This window comes from Candoia aspera, chromosome 15 (assembly GCF_035149785.1).
Source record: "Candoia aspera isolate rCanAsp1 chromosome 15, rCanAsp1.hap2, whole genome shotgun sequence".
NCBI classification, from domain to species: domain Eukaryota; kingdom Metazoa; phylum Chordata; class Lepidosauria; order Squamata; family Boidae; genus Candoia; species Candoia aspera.
The window spans coordinates 14,073,260-14,095,100 of record NC_086167.1 but is presented as its reverse complement, the minus strand read 5'-3'; the positions used below and the strand labels follow the sequence as shown (position 1 = coordinate 14,095,100).

Genomic DNA, 21,841 nt, shown 5'->3' with positions numbered 1-21,841 from the left:
GAACCAAGTGATTTGCTTAATGACCATGTGGATCGCTTAATGCCTGGGGTGATTTGCGTAATGACCGCCACAAAAAGGATTGTAAGATTGTGTCAGATTTGCTTAATGACTGCTTCACTTAGCAACTGAAATTTTGGTCCCAATTGTGGTCGTTAAGCGAGGACTCCCTGTAGTCAGATAATGAAACCTCTTCAAGCCAGCAACCAAGCCCAGAGAGCACCAGAGACTCCACAGCTGGGGTATGTGTGCATGTTGACAGGTTTAACTGAAGCAGCTCAAGGATAGGACACGGTGACCAGACCCGGTGTGTTAAGCCATAACATGGTTTGGTTTGAGCCTCTGGTCTTGGTTGAGCAGGATTGCCAAGCCAGGCATTGCGGCTTACGCAACCGATCATGGCTTCCTTGCTAAAGCGAGATGGGCCTGATCTGAGGACTATCTCTTGGCGTGGTGAGGAGGTTCATTCTCCAGATTCCCATCAGGTTTCTAAACGTGCAGCGGAGCCTGAAGGACCTGTTTGGGGCCGGGTCTGCAGCCATTTCTGCCCTTCGAGCATCGCTGGCTGTCCCTGGAGGGATCCAGCGTGCAAACACCTGCCATCGCCCAGGGTCTCGAGGGCAATGCCGGAGGTCGTGTCTTTTTCCTTGTGGCGGGACGGGTTGGTGTACTTGAACCAGAAGGAGGGGAAACGGTGTTTTCCCTTCTTCTTTCCAGACTCCGTTTGGGGGAGTTGGTCGCGCAACACTGCGCTTTGCGCAAGCCACCTTGGCTGTGCCACACCTCCAGCCTGTTGTGGGAGCAGCAACGCTGTAATTTGGGCCTCGTTGGAAGGAGAACATCACGGATGGTTCTGGTGCCTTTCGATGGTCTGATCTGATGCAACTTTTACTTTCTTGATAACTTAGTAACTTAAGATCCTCCCTCCCTCCCTTCTCTCTTCTTCCCCCTCCCTCCCTCCCTCTATCCCTCCCTCCCTCCCTCTGTCCCTCCCTCCCTCCCTTCCCCCTCCCTCCCTCCCTCCTGCTTCCATTATTGCCATCTGTCCCAAATCTTCTAGGTTACTTGCCCAACGGTATTCACACGGTGGAAGCGATGCTTGCAGCCTCAAGCATTGGGGCCATTTGGAGTGCAACGTCGCCGGATTTTGGCATCAACGTGAGTGATCCCCGTCCAGCCCCTCATGCCCCAGCCCACCTTCCCCGTTTGCACTCTCTAGGGAAGGGTGAACACCTTTGCGCCAAGCAATGGACTTCAGGGGTGCTTTTCACGGTGTCGCCAGAAGAGGGTGGCCAAGCTCCGCTGTTTTCAGCGGAAGAGACGGGGCTTGTAGGAGAAATTGGGATCTGATTCTTGTATCCATGGCTCATATAAATATGGGGGGTGGGTTTCTCTTCCTACCCCGATTTTAATTTAGGGCATTGGACCTGCAACTGGGATCGTAGCTGAATGGTTTGAATTTAAGTAATTCAGCAAACTTGCAGCATGCAAATAGCTGCACTTTAACATGGCTTGCCTTCTGCTCAGCTGGAGATGTTTGGTGGGAGGATGCATACAGGTAGTCCTTGACTTATGACCATTCGTTTAGCGGCCGTTCAAAGTTATGACAGCGCTGAAAAAAGTGATGACCGGTCCTTGCACTTATGAGTGTTGTGGCATCCCTGCTGTTATGTGATCAAAATTCAGATGCTTAGCAACCAGCATGTATTTATGATGGTTTTAGCATCCTGGGGTCATGTGATCAACATTTGTGACCTTCCCAGCCCGCTTCCAACAAGCAAAGTCAATTGGGGAAGCTGGGTTTGCTTAATGACCACATGCCTCACTTAACAGCCGCAGTGATTCACTTAACGACCACCACAAAAGGTTGTAAAATTGGTTTGACTTACTTAACCACCACCTTGCTCAGCGGCAGAAGTACCGATCCCTATTGTGGTCGTAAGTCGAAGACTACCTATAGTTCCTTGAACAATTAAACCGGCTGAATGAGAGACACGTTGCCTGTGAGCCCTCTGATGGCCCTGCTGGGAAGTACTATCCAAGACACGGTGGGTCCGAGGTCCCTACTACAGGTCCTGGCTCGTCTGAGTAAACTAAAACTCCTCCACATCTGGATGCAAGGAGGAATTGCATTTGTTTCTGAGCAAAAGCTTTCTTGCACACCTAAGTCCCAGGTCCCTTTTGCATCGAAGGAACCTGTAACAACTACTGTGGTCTGCCTGAGCTAGGCAGCCCGGAGAACAGCAAACGCTTTTGTCCGCCCCTGTTGAATTCTCTGCTAATGTCTACTTCCCTCTAAATGTTTGCGTGCAGGGCGTGCTGGATAGATTTTCCCAAATTCAACCCAAGTTGATCTTCTCCGTCGAAGCTGTCGTTTACAACGGGAAAAGGCACAATCACTTGGAGAAGCTGCAGAGTGTCGTCAAGGGTAAATCAGCTGCTTGGCGTGGTTGACAGTGATTTCCCTCCCTTACGTCTGAATGCAATATATATAATTTGAACATATGGTTTTAATCTGATGGGGATGCACAACTGGGCAACCCAGTTTGACAATACCTGGTGTTAGATTTTTTCTTCTAAGTGTCGCAGAGAGTAATGCCATTTACTTATCTCTGCTTGCGATACCGTTTCAAACACGTGCAAGCTTCCGAGGAACAAGATTCCCACGGTTGCAAATTTTATTACAGGTAGTCCTTGACTTATGACCATTTGTTTAGTGACCATTCAAGGTTATGATGGTGCTGAAAAAAGTGACTTGCTACTGGTCCTCACATGACTGCTGCAGCATTCCCGCGGTCACGTGATCAAAATTCAGGTGCTTGGCAACTGGCACATACTTACGACAGTTGCAGCGTCTTGATGTCATGTGATCGCCATTTGCAACCTTCCCAGCCTGCTTCCGACAAGCAAGTTGATGGGGGAAGCTGGATTCCCCTAACAGCCACATGATTTGCTTAATGATCGTGGCAAAAAAGTTTGTAAAATCGGGCATGACTCACTAAACAACCGCCTCGCTTAGTGATGGGAGTTCTGGTCCCAATTGTTGTTGTAAGTCGAGGACTGCCTGTATCCAAAAGAGTCTTTGTAATGTAGAGGCGCAAGGCATTAACCCTTATTTACTGTGAATGGAGAGGTTGGAACTGTGCAGCACCTGCGTGGGTCTGAATGGAGGCAGATAATCTCGTATTTTGCTGATTGAGATGTAGAACTTGAGTTAATTAATCTTCCAGTGGGCTGTAGCTTGTTTAGACTGAACTCACTCGTGGCCCCCCACACGAAGGGGTGACTTGAAACGTCAAAATCCGGTATCTTCCTTTGTGTCACGCTTTGCATTTCCCCCCGTTTTAGGACTTCCGGATCTGAAGAAAGTAGTCGTAATCCCCTACGTGTCCTCAAGAGAATCCATAGATATTTCCAAAATTCCAAACAGGTAAAAAGCTTTGGAGGGGTGTTCCGGGAACCACATGCCTGAAATTTGATTTGGGGGGACTGGGATTGGTTTGGTGTTTAATTTTGACCAAAAGGCAATGCAGCTTTGGTCCTTGTCTCTAAAGGCCACCAAAAGTCGAGCTCCATTTGATAGTGACTTGGTGTTCATATTGAGCAATTCCTCGTTGCCGGGGGATTAAAAAGGGCCATGTGTTTGCAGCTTTTGGAGGGGCATTGGAAGCACCCTGGAGCCCAAACCTATTTTAAATGGAGCCTCTGACCCAGTGTTCCTCAACCTTGGGAACTTTAAGATGGGTGGACTTCAACTCCCAGCATTCCCCAGCCAGCATGGGAGTTGAAGTCCACCCATCTTAAAGTTCCCAAGGTTGAGGAACACTGCTCTAACCCTTTTAATTCTTCACCCAGCTGCTTTGGGGGGATCCAGCTGGTGGATTTCTCTGCATTTGAAAGACAGATGTTAGGTGCGGTGTTTTCAAAAGGGTCCTGCTGTTGCTGTTTGCTTAGATTTTTTTTTTTTGAGGGGGTAAACAGAGGGAAACAAACAATGAATCACATAAATGCGCTATTTAAGGTGAAGGGGAGGCTGTTTTGGCGTGTTTACTCTGCCAGCTTAATGCAGATTCGTCCCCCAGCATGCGCTCTTGGCGAACGCTTTTAATGGGTCAAGTGCGCCTGTTGTGCCTCTAATGGCTCCCTTGAGCAAGGAGCTGCGATGTTTAGTTTGCAAATCAGCCTTGGATTTGTGACTCATCTCGATCCTGCGTCGGATGCTTATTTTTTCCTCCACCCCTGGCTGCCTCGTGACAATCCGGATCTTCCGTCACGTTCATTCCGCCCTCCGCCCCCTGTTTTACAACTTAACGTGCCCAGACACTTTCTGTAGTAAGCGAGCTTCTCTGTAGGCTCTTTTACTGCACGTGTCTCCCGATCGTACCTATGTTATACCTGCTGTCTCCAAGGTATACCTGCTGTCTTCTTCCCCTCAGGATCAATTGCCTCGGCTTGTTGTGCTTGCCAATATTTTTAGATCTGTGGGCAGCATCTAGACGCCCCTGGCTGGTTTCCAAAAAGCTATGTGGGTTTGGGCCTGCTTGGTCTTTGGATGGGAGACCACTAGGAAATCCCAGGGTGGTGGGCTGGACTGGGAAATTCGTTCAATTCCCCAAAGCAGTAGCAAAGCTCTTTTGAACTGCTTTCAAGACCATACTGTTCATTTGAGGGAGATGATTGATTATGTGCCATCAGATTGGTGTTGACTCTTAGCGACCACATAGATGGATTTTTTCCCAGTGGGATCTGTCCCCAACCTGGTTTTTCAGATCTTCCAACAGTGCCCCATCACCACTGTAACTGAGTCCATCCATCTTGCTGCCGATCATCTTCTTTTCTTTCCTTCCACCTTTCCCACCCTTGTGGGCTTCTCCAAAGAGCTGGGTCTTCACCTCATGTGTCCGAAGTAGGGTAATTTGAGTGGGGATGATACCTTTTCCTCTATTTTCAACTCGGTTCCCAAATGCCATGAAAGGTCTTGTTCCAAAATAAAGGGAAGAGGGATTTAAAGGAAGTGAATTCATCCCTAAGGTGTGGTCTGTGCTGATGAACAGGTAGCCCTCACTTAACGGCCATTCGGTTAGCAATGGTTTGGACTTACAATGGTGCTAACGAATGGTCCTCACACTTAACAATGGTCACAGTTTCCCTGCAGTCACGTAATCATGATTCAGGCACTTGGCAGCCAGTTTGCATTTACGACCGTCGCAGCGTCCCACGATCACATGATCGCCATTTGCGACTTTTCCAGCTGGCTTCTGGCAAGCAAAATCAATGGGGAACTGTGTGGTTCGCGTAACGACCACGTGGTTTGCTTAACGACCGCATCACTTAGCGATCAAAATTCTGGTCACAATTGTGATGGTTAAATGAGGACTACCTGTAAGGGGAAGAAGGAATAAATAACCCCGAGGAACAGGAGAAAAAGCCGCAAACAACAGATAAAAGAAATCTGAGTCTGGTGCAGAAATGTAATCTGAGAAAGCATCTCTAGTCCTCATGAAGATAAAGGGCAGAGGGGGAGGCACATTCCGACTTGCAGGATTCTGTTTCTGTGATCTTACAATAACAGTATTAACTTGTGTGTCTTTCGTTTCCAAGTTTGGTCTCCCTTGGAGGGTTGGCAGTTGCACAGAGAAAAGTTAGCAATGTGGCGCTTACAGGAATTCTGATTTTACCCTTTTTCTTCTTTTTCCCTCAGCGTCTTTCTAGAAGATTTCCTTGCAGCGGGGAAGGGAGAGCAAGCCCCCCAGCTGGAGTTCGAACAACTTCCCTTCAGTCACCCACTTTTTATCATGTATTCTTCAGGCACAACTGGAGCCCCAAAATGTATGGTCCACTCCGCAGGGGTGAGTCGCTGTTCTTCTGGAGTTGAGGCTTAAACCACCTGAGAGCCAAGAAATGCGTGTGCGTGTGTGTGTGTGTGTGAAAGAAAAACTGTGGCTAATCCAGCTTCCAATTAAGTCTAAATTTGCTTTTTGGATTTTGTTAAGCTGTTGCGATGCATCCAACCCCTTTTCCCCCTGGAATAAGGCAGGAGCAGCCTGGGGGAACAGATCCTGTTATTTAGCAGCTGTGGAATTGCAGCTCTCAATGTGCTGGACATTGAAGGTTCCTTGCAAGAAGAGATACAGGGTGGTCTAGAATGAGACTGCTTGGCATGCTAGCTTTCTACCTGCAGCCTCTAGGAAGCTCCTCCCCTCACTGTTTTGTTGAAAGAACAACTCTCTGCAGAATTTTCCATTCAAAGGGAGTCAAATTAAACTGGCCGGGCTGTTCGGCAAATCGACAGAAGCGGCTTTGAATAGACGCGAAGCATCCGCAGGGCTTTTGCGCATGGGTGTCTGTGCTTTTGTTGAGCCGAATGTTTGCAGAACGGGTGCTCTGAACCGTATCAGTGGCTTGCCCCGGATTGCACACTCGGACAGATCCGTTTGATTTGTCTGTTTATTGACTCGCATTTGCACACAAACCATCTCCCAGGATTGGCTGTGGGGAAGTTAACAGTTTAGGCTTCCTGTGACAGACGACATCCTCTCCAATTTTTAATTTTTTCTTTTTTCTTTTTGCCTCCCCAGGGCACTTTGATTCAGCACCTGAAGGAGCATCTCCTTCATGGGAACATGAGCAGCAGTGACATCATCATATACTACACCACGGCAAGTGACTTTTTTTTCTTACAGAAAACAAATATTAGGTTGTCGAAAGACTTCAAACAGGGCGCCCTTTTGAGTTGCCCAGATGCGCTGGCTGTGCACATTCCCGGTTGAAAGAGAAGCCTGTGTTGTTCTCCAAGGGGACCAGGTTAGATTAGCGCTAGATTAACACAGATTAAAAACAATCACTGTATGTACTCGCGGATAAGCCCGTCCGCAGATAAACCAACCCTTGAAATTTTTGTCTAGGTTTTAATTTTTTGCAGTTGGCTTATCTGCACGTTTTTCATGATATTTTGGTTAAAAATGTGAGCATCTGCTTATCTGTGGATGGGCTTAAAAGCGAGCGTATATGAGATAAATGGCTATTAAAGAAGTGTTACCGTATATACTGGCAGAGAAGCCGATCCCAGTTTTTTGGGTGTATTTTGGCACCTAAAACTCTCAGCTTATCCACAAATATACACGGTAGGATGGAAGCTTCTTTATAATGGAGTGGCCTTAGATTTACTGATTCTCCCCCTGAAGTAGAAGTGCTAATGATTGTCTCTAAACAAAACAACCCCAAAAAGGGTATACGAAATATGGCTATTGCTGTTTTAATGAACCGTTAGTGTGTTAATCCCTCCAAAGTGTTTAGCTTCCTGCTTGATAACAGCAATGAGTACATTTGCATGAGAGTAAACCATTGCAAAAATTAACTTCCTTTGCTCGTTTTAAAAGGCGTATTTTAACAAGCGATTGGAGAAGCATTTTTTCTTCTAAGAGAATCGCCTCTTAAAATAGAATATGCTACTTGTAGCTTTGATAAGTAGGTGAATTACAGGTAGTCCTCACTTAACAACCATTCATTTAGTGATGGTTTGGACTTACGACGGTGCTGAAAAAACTGACTTACGACCAGTACTCACACGTACAACCATCATAGCATCCCTGCGATCATGTGACCATGATTTGGGTGCTTGGCAACCAGTTCACATTTATGACCGTTGCAGCGTCCCATGGTCATGTGATTGCCGTTTTCGACCTCCTTGGCTGGCTTCTGGCAAGCAAAATCAATGGGAAACTGCATGCTTCGCTTCACAACCACGTGGTCCGCTTAGCACCTGCGGTGATTTGCTTAACAACTGCTGCCAAAAAAGGTCGTAAGATGGGTCGGATTCACTTAATGACCATTTTGCTTAGCAACCAACATGCCAGTCCCAATTGTCGTTAAGCGAGGACTACCTGCTTATGCACTCTCTCCCCCCATATTTTGGTGCGTGCGGTGTTCAGCTAATTAGAACGCCTGTCGGTTTATTGAAATCTGTTCTTTTGATCATAAATTAAACTGCCGCTTTGCAGTGGTGCAGAAGGGAGTGTTCCTCTTCAAGGACATGCTGTTTCTTCCCAGAATCAGGCTGGTTTGTGGGTTTTCAGAAGGGCACTGTTTCAACTCTGCTGCACCTCCCTTTTCCAGATGGTATCATTTCTGGAAAACTCAGACGGCTGCTTCTTTCGCCTGGGGGGTTGGGAGGGGCACTGCTTTGCACGGGAGTTGGGAATTTGCATCCCGCTTGGCACGTGACCCGTAGGCGGCTGTTGGCTCGCGGCGCATCGCTTGGCTCGGGGCGTCTCGGAGAAGTGCAAATGCGTCTTGCAGGTCTAGGAACCGATGAAAGCGGCAGCCACAGATCAACGTAATGTGGGGGACGTTAATTTCTGCCTTTTTTGCCCTAGACTGGGTGGATGATGTGGAACTGGTTGGTGTCGGCTCTGGCGGTGGGGGCATCGGTGGTCCTGTACGACGGCTCGCCCCTCGTCCCGTCTCCCAGCGTCTTGTGGGACTTGGTGGATCGGTTAGGGTACGTAAAGCGTCAGCCCCGGCTGCCAAACCGTCGGTTGCATCTTCACATGGACCCCGGTATGATTCAGAGGCTTTGGCCTCTCACGGCATTGACAAACGAGGTTGATGAGATTTCAGAGGAAGAAAAGGAAGACCCCCTGGATAATAGTGGGGGGGGGGAATCTTTTGCTCAGCTGCTTTTGCAGTTTTAGAGAAGTGGATGTAGAATGGCTTGTTGAGTGGGGCAAACAGCCTAATTTGCTGCAAATTGGGCCCTCAGGTTTTTCTCCATGGAAGCCAAGCGCTTGGCTTTAGATCCAGGACAAAATTTTCCCCAGCATGAGAAGCGACATTTTGCAAACTGGAATCGGTCCTGTAGTTCAGGGTCGTGTGTACCCTAATAACGGGCAGCGGTTTATTCGCACTTTTTTTTTTTTTGGCAATAATTCTATTTAAAGTTTTAAGTGCAACCGTAAAAGACCATGCGAACTAAAAAAGGAAAAAGAAAAAAAAATGCAAGAAAGCAAAAGCATAAAAAGAGACACCCGCCTCCCCCGAAAGCAACTTCCCACCCGCATCGCAAAAATGTCATAATCGCTTCACCTCACTTTAACGTTTTTTTGGTAACGATTTCATTAAAAAGTTTTAATTGCAATGACGAAAGAGAATACAAACTGAAAAAAAAAGGGGGGGGGGTGAAGTGTGCAAGAAAGCAAAAAAGAAAAAGAAAAACAAAGCCAGTTTGTCCACATTTTGGACAAGACCCTTCCTGGAGATGCCAAGGCCTTCTGCATGTGAGGAGGTGGTGCTGTGCTCAGCTACAGCCTCTGGCAATCAGCTGTTTCTGATTCCTATGGCCACGGTGGGTGCCAGCAGCTGCCACGCGAAGGAGATACATCCAGCGGGGCAGCCCGGGGTTGACATTGGTGGTTGATCTTTTCAGACCCCAGTTCTGCTGGGTCTCGGTCCAGCTGCTGTGCTCCCGGCTTAGACATTTCCAGGACATCTGATCCGGCTCACATGCATGAATGGAATCGACACGGGCTGAGACTTGCGAGTCAGTAGAAGTGGGAGGGGGACAAGCCAGGAGCGTGAAAGCATCTTGTTTGGGCTGCCTCTGGCATCCAAGGTCAACCGGCAGAACCGTCGCAGACATCTGCACAGAACTGAACGGACTGGCACGAAAAGTGGGGCTGCGTACCGAAGAAGGCGGGGCGTTGAATTCATTGGGCTGTTTAACTTGGGGAAAGCTCGGGAACTGCTATTTGCAGTTTTTTCTCTGTGCTGCACACTATGTTCCATTAAAGAGATTTCTACTTATGAATCGAATTTAATGGTAAGCTGAGCAGGCAGTCATCACACCAGCTTCAGTTGTAAAAGAGACTGGATTGGCATTTCCCCCCCAAGTGCAGCAGCTTTTATATTCTGAAAGGAATTTCTCCTGGGTGTGAGAATGAAGATTGCTCCTGGTTACTTGGCGACAAAGTAAGCCACAGCTTGAGGAAGCTGAAGTGAAGTTGAGGAACCCAGGCCTTCAAGTTCTTTGGATGCTCAGCCCACCATATTTGGTGTTACTGAAAAATAACTTCTGTGTTCCTTCCTTGAGCAAGGGAAGGTTCCTTTTATTATGCCCCCCCAATCTATCAGTTGCTGAAGAGTTATTTATCTGGAGTAGAGATGCTTGGAAAAAGTTAACAGGGAGCTTAGGAGGACCATTTGAAGTGGTGGGGCACCTTGGATGGGAGGAAACCAGGGTGTGTATGTGTGAGCTTTTCCAGCCTCTTAATATTCCGTGAGAAAGTTCCCCTCTGCAAATCCTTCACTTTCAGTAGAAATTAATTCCCTGAGATTATTTGAAAAGCTCATGGCATAAACAAGGATTGTTCTTCTCTGGCCACAGAATTACCATCCTTGGGACAGGTGCCAAGTGGTTGGCTGTGCTGGAAGAGAAAAAACTGAGCCCGTGTAAGTATCAAGGCACCAGCTGGGTTTTTGCATCCCACTATACCGTAGTTTGCTAAACCATGGTTTGGCTTAGTTCACACATTGCCCAAAACCATACAGGAAACCAAGTTATGGCCAAAAGTTAGGTGACCAGACCCAGCCACCCTTCCTTGTTTCCTTTTAATTTTGGAGCCTGGCCCCCTCCTGCCCGTCTCTCATTCCATCCCATAATATTTCTAAAGAGTTGCTACCTTATCGCAAGCCAGGCAGTGATGCCTCTCAAGATCTGAGATGAATGGAAAACCAATCAGCGAGCCACAGGATTCTCAGAAATATGCTTAAATGTGAGCTCTGGCACTGATACGGTTGTTTGAAGCTTGACGTGGGTTTTCTTGACCTTGGTGGGAAGGTCGCAGTGCTGTTCCCACCGTCTTGAAAGCCGTTGATTGAAACCCTTGTGGAATTCTTGGGAGAGGTGGTGGGGCATTTTGAGTAAAGTGGGGACAACCTGAGCTGTTTCTGAAACGTTTTGCGCCCCCTTAGCCTACTGTCCTGAGTTTAGAATTTCCTGACAGCTGATGATTCTCCTTCTCCTTCTCCTCCTCCTTGCTAAGTGTGGAGTCCATCAAAAGTGTTGGACTTCAACGCTTGGCAGTCCCAGCTCTGATCAGGCCCGATCAGCCCCACCACAGCTGGAAATGTGGGAGAGCAGGTGCTTGCTCTTCAAGCCTCACCACACTATTGAAACGGAGGGTGGGTGGAAATGGGTTAATGTCTTCGATGTTTTCTTCTCAAGGTGAAACCCACAACCTTCAGACCCTCCACACCATCCTGTCAACGGGGTCACCCCTCAAGCCTCAAAGTTACGAGTACGTCTACAAGCACATCAAGAGCAGTGTTCTCCTTGGCTCCATTTCAGGTACCCCAAAGCTGCATTTGAGACTTGGTGTCCTAACAGTCAGGAACCATGCTGAGACGAGGAATAAGTCTCTGGTGTTTTATTACTGCTATGTCAGACAGAAAATCCTAACAAACTGAAGAAGCGTGGGAAAACCCAGACAGATAAACCCCAAAGTCAAGGCGGGTCTGTTCTGTGTCTCTTTGAATGACTGCTCAACTCCTCACTACTACGCATGCGTTTCCCCCCCTGGATAGGGGCCCCCTCCTGCTCACCATCAGTGCTCATAACACTTGGCTTAGATTGTGCAGGTACGAGGGAGAAGGACAGGGCCCACCGCTCATCCCCACGCCATCTTGCCTGCTTTGTGTTTACCGAAATTAGCTCCAACATCTTCTTTATTGGTTGGTTGATTAGATTGATGTCCTGCCTCTAACTTTTCCCCACGAACTTGTGAGGTGGGTCGGGCTGGGAGTGAGTGACTGGCTCAAAGATCCCTTTGGTCTCTCCAGTGCCAAGGCAACATAAGTCTGGCGATGGTTAGCTGAGGCTTCACTCCTTGTGCAAACCTAGGTGGCTAGGATAATTCATTAATCCATGGTTCAACTCATGGGCAGCATGTTATTGAAATTCAGCTCCTTTCCAGTGCTCAGTGATTGTGACTGGCCCAAGGTCACTGAGCATTGGTTGTTTGGCTGAGAGAGGAGGTGGCCCAACGTCATCAAGAGAACTTCCATGATTGAAGATAAACTAGAATCTGGATGTCTAACACCTTTGCTCCTGTGTCACGCTGGCCGTTACCAGGCTCTTGGTGAGCACTTTTTTAATTAAGGCCTAATTAAGTATTGAGCTTTCTAATCAGCACTAGCTCCCCAAGAGATGTTCTCGACCTGGGTACTGGACATGCCACTACAGGCAAGGTGTGAGAGCTAGCTATGACTTATGGGCAGCCCAGGATCATCTACACAGACTGTTCTAGATGTTACCTCCGTGGTTTGCTTGTTGAGCTTAGGAATCTTGACCCTTTGGTGAGCTGTCCTGATGAAATTCTCTTTCTCTCTCTCTCTCTTGTCATAGGAGGCACCGATATAGTTTCCTGTTTTATGGGTCATAATGTGACCATTCCAGTTTACAAAGGCGAGATACAGGCGCGGAATCTTGGAATGGCCGTGGAAGCGTGGAGTGAGCAAGGTAGGTGTGTTAGATCCACCTCACCCTCCTGGGCTTCTCTGTGATGGTCTGTTCCAAATTAGAGCAGTGAAAGTAGAACAAATTGTTAGGAACTTCTGGGGGTCATGACTCAAAGTGGGAATGGCTCTGTCCTCTCCTGTCAAGATAGAGAAGATTTTTCCATAGGAGCTGAACTGGTTTGACGGCCATCATGCTCCTTCATCTCCCAAATTCCAGCTACACCCTCTGCAGTTCCCACACAATTCCCTTTAGGGGGTTAAATTTTCTCAGAACTCACAGCAAACCCCACTGCCCTGCTGCCTGAGATGTTGCACCATGCCACCCATTGTCCCTGACTAGTGGCTGATGGGAATTGGAGTCCAGCAGGGCCATATTTCGGCTGCAAAATTTCCTTGATTCACTTCCTTGATTCTTGGGAGATTCCCCCTTAGGACGGGGGGAAAAAATCTTGCATTGTCTTTCTTTGCATTGCTTTTTAAAAAAAATTGGGTGCCTCTCGAAGAGCGACCCGTAAATCACCTACATAAGTAAATGTGCTTGTGGAGGAGCTGGGATCCATGGCAAGAAAGTTGCTCTCCAGCTTTAATTCTGTGAACCTCTGCTATTGTTTTGGGAGAAACGGACGTATCCATCAGCAAGCCTTGCATTATGCGCAGCGCAAACAGTTATGCAGTGCTTAAGCTGGGGAAATAACCTTTTATTTGATTCTTCAACCAGGCAAGCCAGTTTGGGGAGAAAGCGGGGAGCTGGTTTGCACCAAGCCTATACCCTGCCAGCCAACACACTTTTGGAATGACGAGAATGGAAATAAATACCGGAAGGCGTATTTTTCCAGATTTCCAGGTATGTAGAGAGAGATGCATACCTTTCAGGCTGAGAGGGGTGTGTGTGTGTGTGTGTGTGTTTGCTTGCTTTCTGGCCTTACTGGATAAACTAATATTTGGACACACCCGCGGAGAATTGCCGTGAGGATCAATATTTACCAAGGGAAATGCCAATCTGATAGGGCCGGCATCCGGATCCTTGCCTCTGTTTGACTTTCTGATTTTGTGTCACTCTGCCAGCAAAAGAGGAGAGCGTTTGGCTTTCCTTCCTCTGTTACACCTCACTGGCCTCTGAAGCAAGTTGGCCTCCCCACCGGTTTTATTTTTCGAAGCAGAAAAGAGTGGAAGGGGGCACCCCCCCGGGCTGTAATTGTGCTCCAGTTTGCAAACATCTGGGGGGAAAGGCTGGGGAATTGTCATCAAGGGGACCCTACTTTTTCTGGCCATCTCGTCAGCACGGCTGTCCCTTTGAGTCTGTTCCAACACACAAAACCACAGTGTATAATTCTTCAAAAGGCTTTAAGATCCTGAGGCTGGCGGTTGTTAAATATATTTTTAACAACTCTCTTGCAACGTTGTCAAGACTGTACATGCTCTTGCTAGGAGGAAGTGACAAACTCCTGCCCAAAGACCAGCTAAGTAGATGTGTACAGGTAGTCCTCGCTTAACAACCACAATTGGGACCAGAATTTTGGTTGCTAAGTGAAGCGGTCATTAAGCAAACCCAACCTGGTTTTACGACGTTTTTTGTGGCAGCTCTTAAGCGAATCACTGCAGGCGTTAAGCGAACCATGTGGTCATTAAGCAAATCACACAGGTCCCCATGGATTTTGCTTGCCGGAAGCTGGCTGGGAAGGTCGCAAATGGTGACCGTGGGACACTGCAACTGTCATGAGCACTGATGGTGAGCAGGAGGGGGCCCCTATCCAGGGGGGAAAACGCATGCGTAGTACTGAGGAATTAAGCAGCCATTCAAAGAGACACAGATCAGACCCGCCTTAACCTTTGGGGTTTATCTGTCTGGGTTTTCCCACGCTTCTTCAGTTTGTTAGGATTCTGTTTATGTAGCAGTAATAAACACTAGAGAACTACTCCTCGTCTCGGTGTGATAGGTAGGACAGCAACCGTCGTAAACGTGAACCAGTTGCCATGTGTCCAAACTGTGATCACATGACCATGGGGAATGCTGCAACAGTTGTAAGTTTGAGGACCGGTCGTAAATGGGTTTTTCAGCACCGTTGTAAGTCTGAACTGTCACTAAATGGATGGCCGTTAAGCGAGGACTACGTGTAATGTCACCTACAGGGCTGGGGTCAAGGGACCAAACTCTCTTGCCTCCCCCCCCCAATAAGTTGGAGCGTGTTTATCAAGTATTAAGAGACCTGCCATTCAAGCTTCTAAGCTAGGAGCCTTCTAGCCACTGGCTTCCCTTATTTCCCCCAACCTTTGGGGGATTTTCTCCTCCATGATGTTGAACTGCAGTGGTGGAGGATTAGCGAGGCAGATGATGGAAAACCTGGTTTAGTCCCTTGCCAACTCGTTGCGCTTTACTGCACCTTCGTTGCCGCCTCTTGGGGCCCAGCTTGTCGATGGGTTTCCTGAGACGCCTCGCTGTCCGAAAAGAGGCGGTGGGCTGATCTCGGATCTGGGGGGGGGTCTGTCTGGAGTTTCGGTTGACCTCCTTGTGGGTTCTCCTGGACAGGTGTTTGGGCCCACGGAGACTACTGCAAAATCAATCCCCAGACGGGAGGCATCGTCATGCTGGGCCGCAGGTGAGTTCTTCGCCAGAGGAAGCCCGCTTGGAAAACGTCGTGGGTCCCAATTGGCTGAGGATGGGTTGAGGGAAGAAGGATGGAGCACCAGGGATCAGTGGCAGAGCAGGGACAGGATTCCTTCTTTGCCTGCAGAAGATTCCAAGTTCAATTCCTGGCAACTTTGGGTAGGGCTTGGAGGGGTGGGGGGAACCTAATTTGCAACCCAGGATGCTGTGGCTGGAAGGGCCCAGTCAAAGGCAGCTCCTTCTATTTCTTTGATTCGCTTTCCATTTTCCTGATGAAACTTTGATAGGATTCTTATTCCCATCTTTTCCAGTTCAGCAGCCTGTAATATCCCGCTTGCTAGTGCCCTCTGCCAAACTAGGAGCTTGCTCCTTATGGAAAGCTGTATAAACCTTGGGTCTAATGGTGGCGAATTTTAATAAAATACGGGTAGTCCTCGACTTACGACCACAATTGGGACCAGAACTTCAGTTGCTAAGCAATGCAGTTGTTAAGTGAGGCATCATGTCACGCTGCCTGCTTTTACGACCTTTTTGCCATGGTCATTAAGTGGATCATGTGGTCGTTAAATGAATCCAGCTTCCTCCATTGATTCTGCTTGTCGGAAGCCAGCTGGGAAGATCACAAATGGTGATTATATGACCCTGGGGTGCTGCAACTGTCATAAATACATGCCGGTTGCCAAACGCCTGATCACGTGACTGCAGGGACGCTGTGACAGTCGTAAATGCGAGGACCAGTCATAAGTCACTTTGTTAACTTCGAACAGCCACTAAACAAACGGTCGTAAGTCGCGGACTACCTGTAACCACGTCTTGTAAGGTGATCAAATTCTTGCCTAAGGACTGGGGGCTTTTGTTGGGGCATATTTAATGCAGTGAGCCTCTTGCAAAGCAAGATGAATTGCATCCGCGTTGCCACTTCCCAAAATGTTGCTGACCCCTTAACGGTTCTTTTCCGCTCATCCCTTTCCCAGTGACGGCACGCTGAATCCAAGCGGAGTGAGGTTTGGCAGTTCAGAGATCTATAACATTGGTAAGTGAATGACATTTGATATCTGCACCTGTCAGCCCTTCGAGGTCACAAAACAGGCTTGCAGGAATGTTACTTTATTTATTGCAGTAGGAGGTAAGGACCGAATCTCGGAAGCTGGTCCTTGTTTCTGTCTGCCCCCCAGTTAGGTCGCCCAGAATCAAGATAGGGTTTATTTTGAGTATCTTTCTCACCTTTTCAACTTTCCTGGGTCTGAATTGTCCTTTTCCCTCTCTAAACAGTTCGTTCATCCGTTCATCAAGGTTCTCTCCAGTTATTTGCCCCGGGGTGAGTCAAGGCGGGATGCAAATCTTAATAAATGGTCAAATAAAACATGGGCCTGTGTGCAGATGGGAGATTTAGGAGCAGGGAATGAGGCTGTGGGAATGGCACCCTGTTCCAAAGGCTTGTATTTGAGATTTTGGGCGGAAATGAACCTTTTGGCCAGGCCTCTCCCTGATGGTGCTGGGGGCATGAACGTAGCCGCCCTTACTATCTCCAGCTCTCCTTCTCTGAACGGAGCCTCTGCACTGGTCCCTCTTGCATTTCCCCGAGGTGCTCTGAGCATCTGGCATGAGCGTCCCCTAAGCGGGGCTGAGCTGCCCCAGGGAAGAGCCAACCACACAGCACCACCGTCTTGTGCGCATCATCCTTTTGCTGCGCCGTGCAGCCATAACTCTTGGGTGTGCACAAAGAGGTTGTCAGCATGCTCTGCAGAAGGCTAGGATGGGTTGTGGCCCAGTGAATCGGAGCACTGTTTTGCTCTAATCCTTTCCTCTGGGGGAGCATCTTTAAAGGCCTTCTTTTTCATTCTTCCGGATTTTTTTCCCCTCCCCTTTTTATTTTCCTGAAGCAGCCTCTTGTCTTCTCTTTCCCCCCTCCCTGCCCCCCTTCAGGAGGGCTGGGAGAGAGAAGGAGGTTGAGACACCCCACATTGGTTTTGATTTCCTTCAGAAGCAACCTTCCGCGAAGGGCTTCATTTGGATCACAAGAGTTCTGATATTTATTGGTTTGTTTTTTTTGCTCAGCCCTGTGGGCCTTTTCCAAATATCTCATCGTCCTCCAAGGAAAACCATGTTTCTTTTTTCCTACCCATTCTTATTTTTAAAAAATCCTCTTAAGGACCCTGTCAGGTACCTTAGTTAGCTTTGTGGCTGAGAGAGGATTTGGTTTGGCATCAAACCAGCTTTCCAAACCGGTGTTCCAAGATTCTTACCCAGTATGGCCCAGTGTTGGGGTGCGGGGTGTGTGCAATTCTTAGAATTTTGGAGAACAGCAGATTGGAGAAGACCATTCATTAGGCGCTACGAGATGGGCTTCCTCAACTTCAGTGGGCAACGAATGGGCTCAGCTCCTGCTTCTTCAGGACACCAGGTTGGGGAAGGCTCGTCTAGACTGTCTGTTCTTTGGGTCAAAAGATTTTAGAATGATCTATCTGCCAAGATGCTTCACCCACCACCTTGTTTCTCCTTCAGTGGAAGCCTTCGAGGAGGTTTCAGACAGCCTCTGCGTTCCACAGTACAACAAACACGGTGAGGAGAGGGTGGTCCTTTTCTTGAAGATGACCACCAACCACAAATTCAGTCCAGATTTGGTGAAGCGAATCAGGGAAGCAATTCGGGTGGCCCTTTCAGCTCGACACGTGCCCAGTCTTATTCTGGAAACAGAAGGCATCCCGGTATGTTCTTAATTTCTTACTTTTTTCTTCTATCCTCCCCCCATCCCCCAAAAAGCCACCCACCTTGGAATAATAATTAAGTAGCAGTTATCTCTCCAGTGCCCACATATGACAAGCCACATTTTTTTTTGCAAATTTGGATTGGAGATCTATAAATAGTTTATCCGCGTTGCTTAGCAACATGCATGCCTGCCTTCCTTGTTCAATAAAGCCTCGCCTTTTCTTCCGGTAAGAAAAGAATAGCAAATCCCTAATAAAAACAACGGTACTGATTTTGTAAATCTCCATCAGTGAGGCTCTGCAATAGTTCTTAGCTGTGCCAGATGAAAGAGCATGGGGGTGATCAGTTTTGGCCCTTGGATGGACCCGAACGCAGCCTCTTGTCAAGTGGGTTCTGTTTGCAGAATCTAAAGAGGAAGACCGTCTAAAACGTCCTTGAACACGATCATCAAAAACCAAGTCTTGTAAGTGAGACTGAAAGGATATTCATGATTTTTTTCTTCAAGCTTAAATGGCTTACTCATTGAAGGCCATCATAAGCTGCAGGAGAAAATGTGTTTTGGAAGGGAGGGAGGGAAAGGAAGGAGAGAGAAAGGACGGTTGGTGGGGGCCAGGTGAAATGGCTGCTGAAATGGTCCTGGATGGAGAAGTCCCAAAGGGCATCTGGCCTCAATTTGAAGTGCTCCTTCCTGTAACAAAGGCATCTGACTTTTAATCGTACAATTTCCCCGCACAGTTCCAAGTGTTGTGTGGTGACCTCCCTCCACAGCTGGAAAAGTGTTGGGGAAGCGGGTGCTTAGACCCAGTCTTCATTCCCAAGATCATCTCCAGAAGCTCAGCTAAGCCAGCTCCAAGACTCAAGGCATTGTGCTGCTTACCGGATGGCTGGTGACTTAGTTTAAATCAGTGTTTCTCAACTTTGGCGACTTGAAGGTGTGTGGACTTCAACTCCGAGAATTCCCCAGCCAGCCATGGAGTTGAAGTCCACACACCCTCAAGTCGCCAAAGTTGAGAAACACTGGCTTAGATCATTAACTTGCTCAAGCCACAGGGCAGTTTTGCACTAACGTCAGCTTGCATTTGAGGTAAACGTGAACGCCAATAGTACAATCTTAATTATCTTCTTTCCTTTGTTTTGCTTTCTCCAACTTCTCCTGTGTTTCGCAGTACACCATAAATGGAAAGAAGGTTGAAGTAGCCGTCAAACAGATCATAGCTGGAAAAGAAGTGGCACAACGGGGCATCTTTTCTAACCCAGAGACACTGGATCTCTACCGTAATATTCCGGAGCTCCAGAATTTTTGAAGGAACTTGCCTTTCCCCGTCCCTTGGTGTGAGTGTGTGTGTGTGTGTCAGTTTATATCTGGTGTACATAATACGTATATGGATGCTACATGTAAAAGAAATTTACCAGAGTGACCCTCTGTCCAGATGGGGAAAGAAGACATCCTGTGTCTCCTGAGCACTTTGTGAAAAAGAAGGGCTAAGCCAGCCATAGGGATTTTGGAATATTGATCTTTCTTTTCTTCCCGCCCGGAAAAGTGTGAACCTGCACCCTTCCTCTGGGCAGAAACTTTCATAATTCAGGTGGTAAAGAACTGGTTCCTGGTTTAAACGTTACCGTTTCAAAACAAGGGAGGAGGCTCAGGGCCCCGCGATGCCTGGTGGTACCTTGCCCGGATGAGATTGTGGGTTTGAAACGGTTGTGCTGAAGATTCTGGGCAACCTTGGCAGATGTTTTTCTGCCACCTCTGGAAGAGCCAGTGGATTGTTGCAGAAAGCATTAAGAGCAACTGCTCGGTCGGTGCCGAGTGTTGGCAGGAAGCAACGGATTTAGCTGTCATCTCGGAAAACGAGGCATCTGAACCCTTAGCACGACATGGCCAGCTGTTCCCCTCGAGAAAAGTTTGCTAGCGCAAGGGAATATTTCCCAGGATGCTTTGTTTTCTTTTTTTCTTTCAAAAGGGGGAGAGAGAGAGAGAGATGCACTTTTAAGTTTATTTAACTTTAAAAAAAAAAGAGAGAGAGAGAGAGAAATCTTCCCTTTTTCGAACCAGCAGCATTTTCAGGTCGCTGTTCTAAATAGTACTTGAGTTTTGCAGCGAGATGCAAAGATGTTTGGTTGTTGCGGGGTGATGCTGGGCTGGCGTCCCCTTCACGGGACCATCTAGTTGATGGTCCTACCAATTCCGTGGGACTGGCGCGTGGAATTTTTTTTTTAATCCGATCATCCAGCGGTGCCATGTATGCAGCTTGGTTTTGCTGGTGGGGGAAAGAGAAAAAGCCCAGTCTGTTTTTCCCCCCCCCCCAAGGGTGAAATTAAAAGCAAAAATACCTAGAGCAGTGTTTCTCAACCTTGGCAGTTTTAAGGTGTGTGGACTTCAACCCCCAGAATTCTCCAGCCAGCATGCCTTAAGATGGGTGGACTTCAACTCCCAGAATTCCCCAGCCAGCATGCTGGCTGGAGAATTCTGGGAGTTGAAGTCCACCCATCTTCAAGTTGCCGAGGTTGGGAAACACTGCTCTAGCGTTTTTAAAGCTTGAGCAAGCCCGTTCCAGCTTGAGGTGCGTGTTCCTCCCCGCCAAGCAGGGCTTGGACGTTCTCAGTGCAACTGAGTCTTCTACGGCTGTGATCAGCACCTCGTTTTTGGAGTCATACTTTTCACTGGGTAGGAACTTCGAGCCCAGCACCTTTGATTCTAATTGGAGGGCACTTAAACAGCCAAGGATTCTTTAAACAATTTGCTCCATGTTGCCAGGAGTACCAAGGGCATGGAGAACGCAAGACATTGCGTGCTTGCCACGTCCCATACACCCATGCAACCATTTGCATGCAAATGCCTGAGAGAATCTCAGCAGAATTTTTGCCCTTTTAGATTGGGGGTAAAGAAAGACACTTAGGATGTTTCAGGTGCAGTTAGATTGCAGAACCCATCACCCGGCTGATAGGAGTTGGAGTCCAGCAGCTCCTGGATGGGGGTAGCCTATCCTTTCTCGCCCGAGTGTGAGAAAGGAAATGTGCAAGCCCTTTGCTTAAATGTGGGTGTAAACAGCAGAAAGGAACAATTGGGTGGAGGGAGAATGCTGTGAAGTTGGATCTGTCGTATCTGAATCGGATAGGAAGCCCCATGTGGTCTGGGGCTTCTGTCTAATATGTATAACTTGTAATTCCTATTTTATTATTATTTTTAATGTTTTTTTTAGGGCATAAAAGAACTAAAATGTGGTTGGGGTGCCTTATGGCTTTCTTGGTTTCTAAAATTTTTTTCTCCCCTTAATAAATGGTTACAAGCGTGTGGAAACACGGCAGTGAATTGTATACTTCGGATAAAGGAAGATCCAGGTATAAGAACTCAGGAGGGGGAAATAATAAAAAAAAACACCCTAATGTTTCAGCTGCTTTGAATGAATGGTGGGTAAATTGTGTTTCTGGAGTTTTTCCTTTTTTTAAAACAAAAATCAAGATGTTGAGTGAGCTTGTGATGTTTTCCTGGATTTAAACTTAATAAAACACTAAATTCTCATCTTTGGGGTTTTGAACTGATACGTGAACTCTGAATGTGGTCCATGGTCATGGAACTTGAGAATGTTTATTGAAGTAGGCCTCAAGTCAATAGATCGGTGGTTGGCTCAGAAACTGTATGGAAAACTCACATGGGAAACTTATTTTTCTATATATTTTTGTGAATACAATGGATTTAGTGGCATGGTACGTTTTAATTGCATTTGGCCAAAGGCTGTTGATCGTGTGCCATCAAGCTGTTGTCAACTCTTAGTGACCATATAGTTAGATATTCTCCATGATAATCTGTCCCTAACCTGCTCCTTCAGGTCTTCCAGTGGTGCCCCCATCGCCACTGTAATTGAGTCCGTCCACCTTGCTGCTGGTTGTCCTCCTGTTCTGTTCTCTTTCCTTCCACCTTTCCCAGCATTCGAGCCTTCTCCACAGAATGGCTGTTACAGCATTCCAAAAACTAGTAGGGAATATATTTCTGAAATGCACCCCCTGAGAAAACGT

At 47.6% G+C, this 21,841-nt stretch overlaps 1 protein-coding gene across 1 annotated transcript in view; it reads left to right on the top strand.

Moving 5' to 3' along the window:
- The window catches only part of AACS (acetoacetyl-CoA synthetase), a 29,444-nt gene extending 8,162 nt beyond the window's left edge, over positions 1-21,282 (top strand). The window contains exons 5-18 of the mRNA XM_063315461.1: positions 1,058-1,155; positions 2,311-2,425; positions 3,346-3,427; positions 5,699-5,846; positions 6,576-6,656; positions 8,373-8,497; positions 10,379-10,443; positions 11,219-11,341; positions 12,398-12,511; positions 13,229-13,354; positions 15,038-15,107; positions 16,090-16,148; positions 17,621-17,823; positions 18,991-21,282. Of these exons, the coding sequence (XP_063171531.1) occupies positions 1,058-1,155; positions 2,311-2,425; positions 3,346-3,427; positions 5,699-5,846; positions 6,576-6,656; positions 8,373-8,497; positions 10,379-10,443; positions 11,219-11,341; positions 12,398-12,511; positions 13,229-13,354; positions 15,038-15,107; positions 16,090-16,148; positions 17,621-17,823; positions 18,991-19,128 (1,547 nt within the window). The 3' untranslated portion in view covers positions 19,129-21,282. The remainder of the gene's footprint in view (positions 1-1,057; positions 1,156-2,310; positions 2,426-3,345; positions 3,428-5,698; positions 5,847-6,575; positions 6,657-8,372; positions 8,498-10,378; positions 10,444-11,218; positions 11,342-12,397; positions 12,512-13,228; positions 13,355-15,037; positions 15,108-16,089; positions 16,149-17,620; positions 17,824-18,990) is intronic.
- The last annotated feature ends 559 nt before the right edge of the window (positions 21,283-21,841 follow it).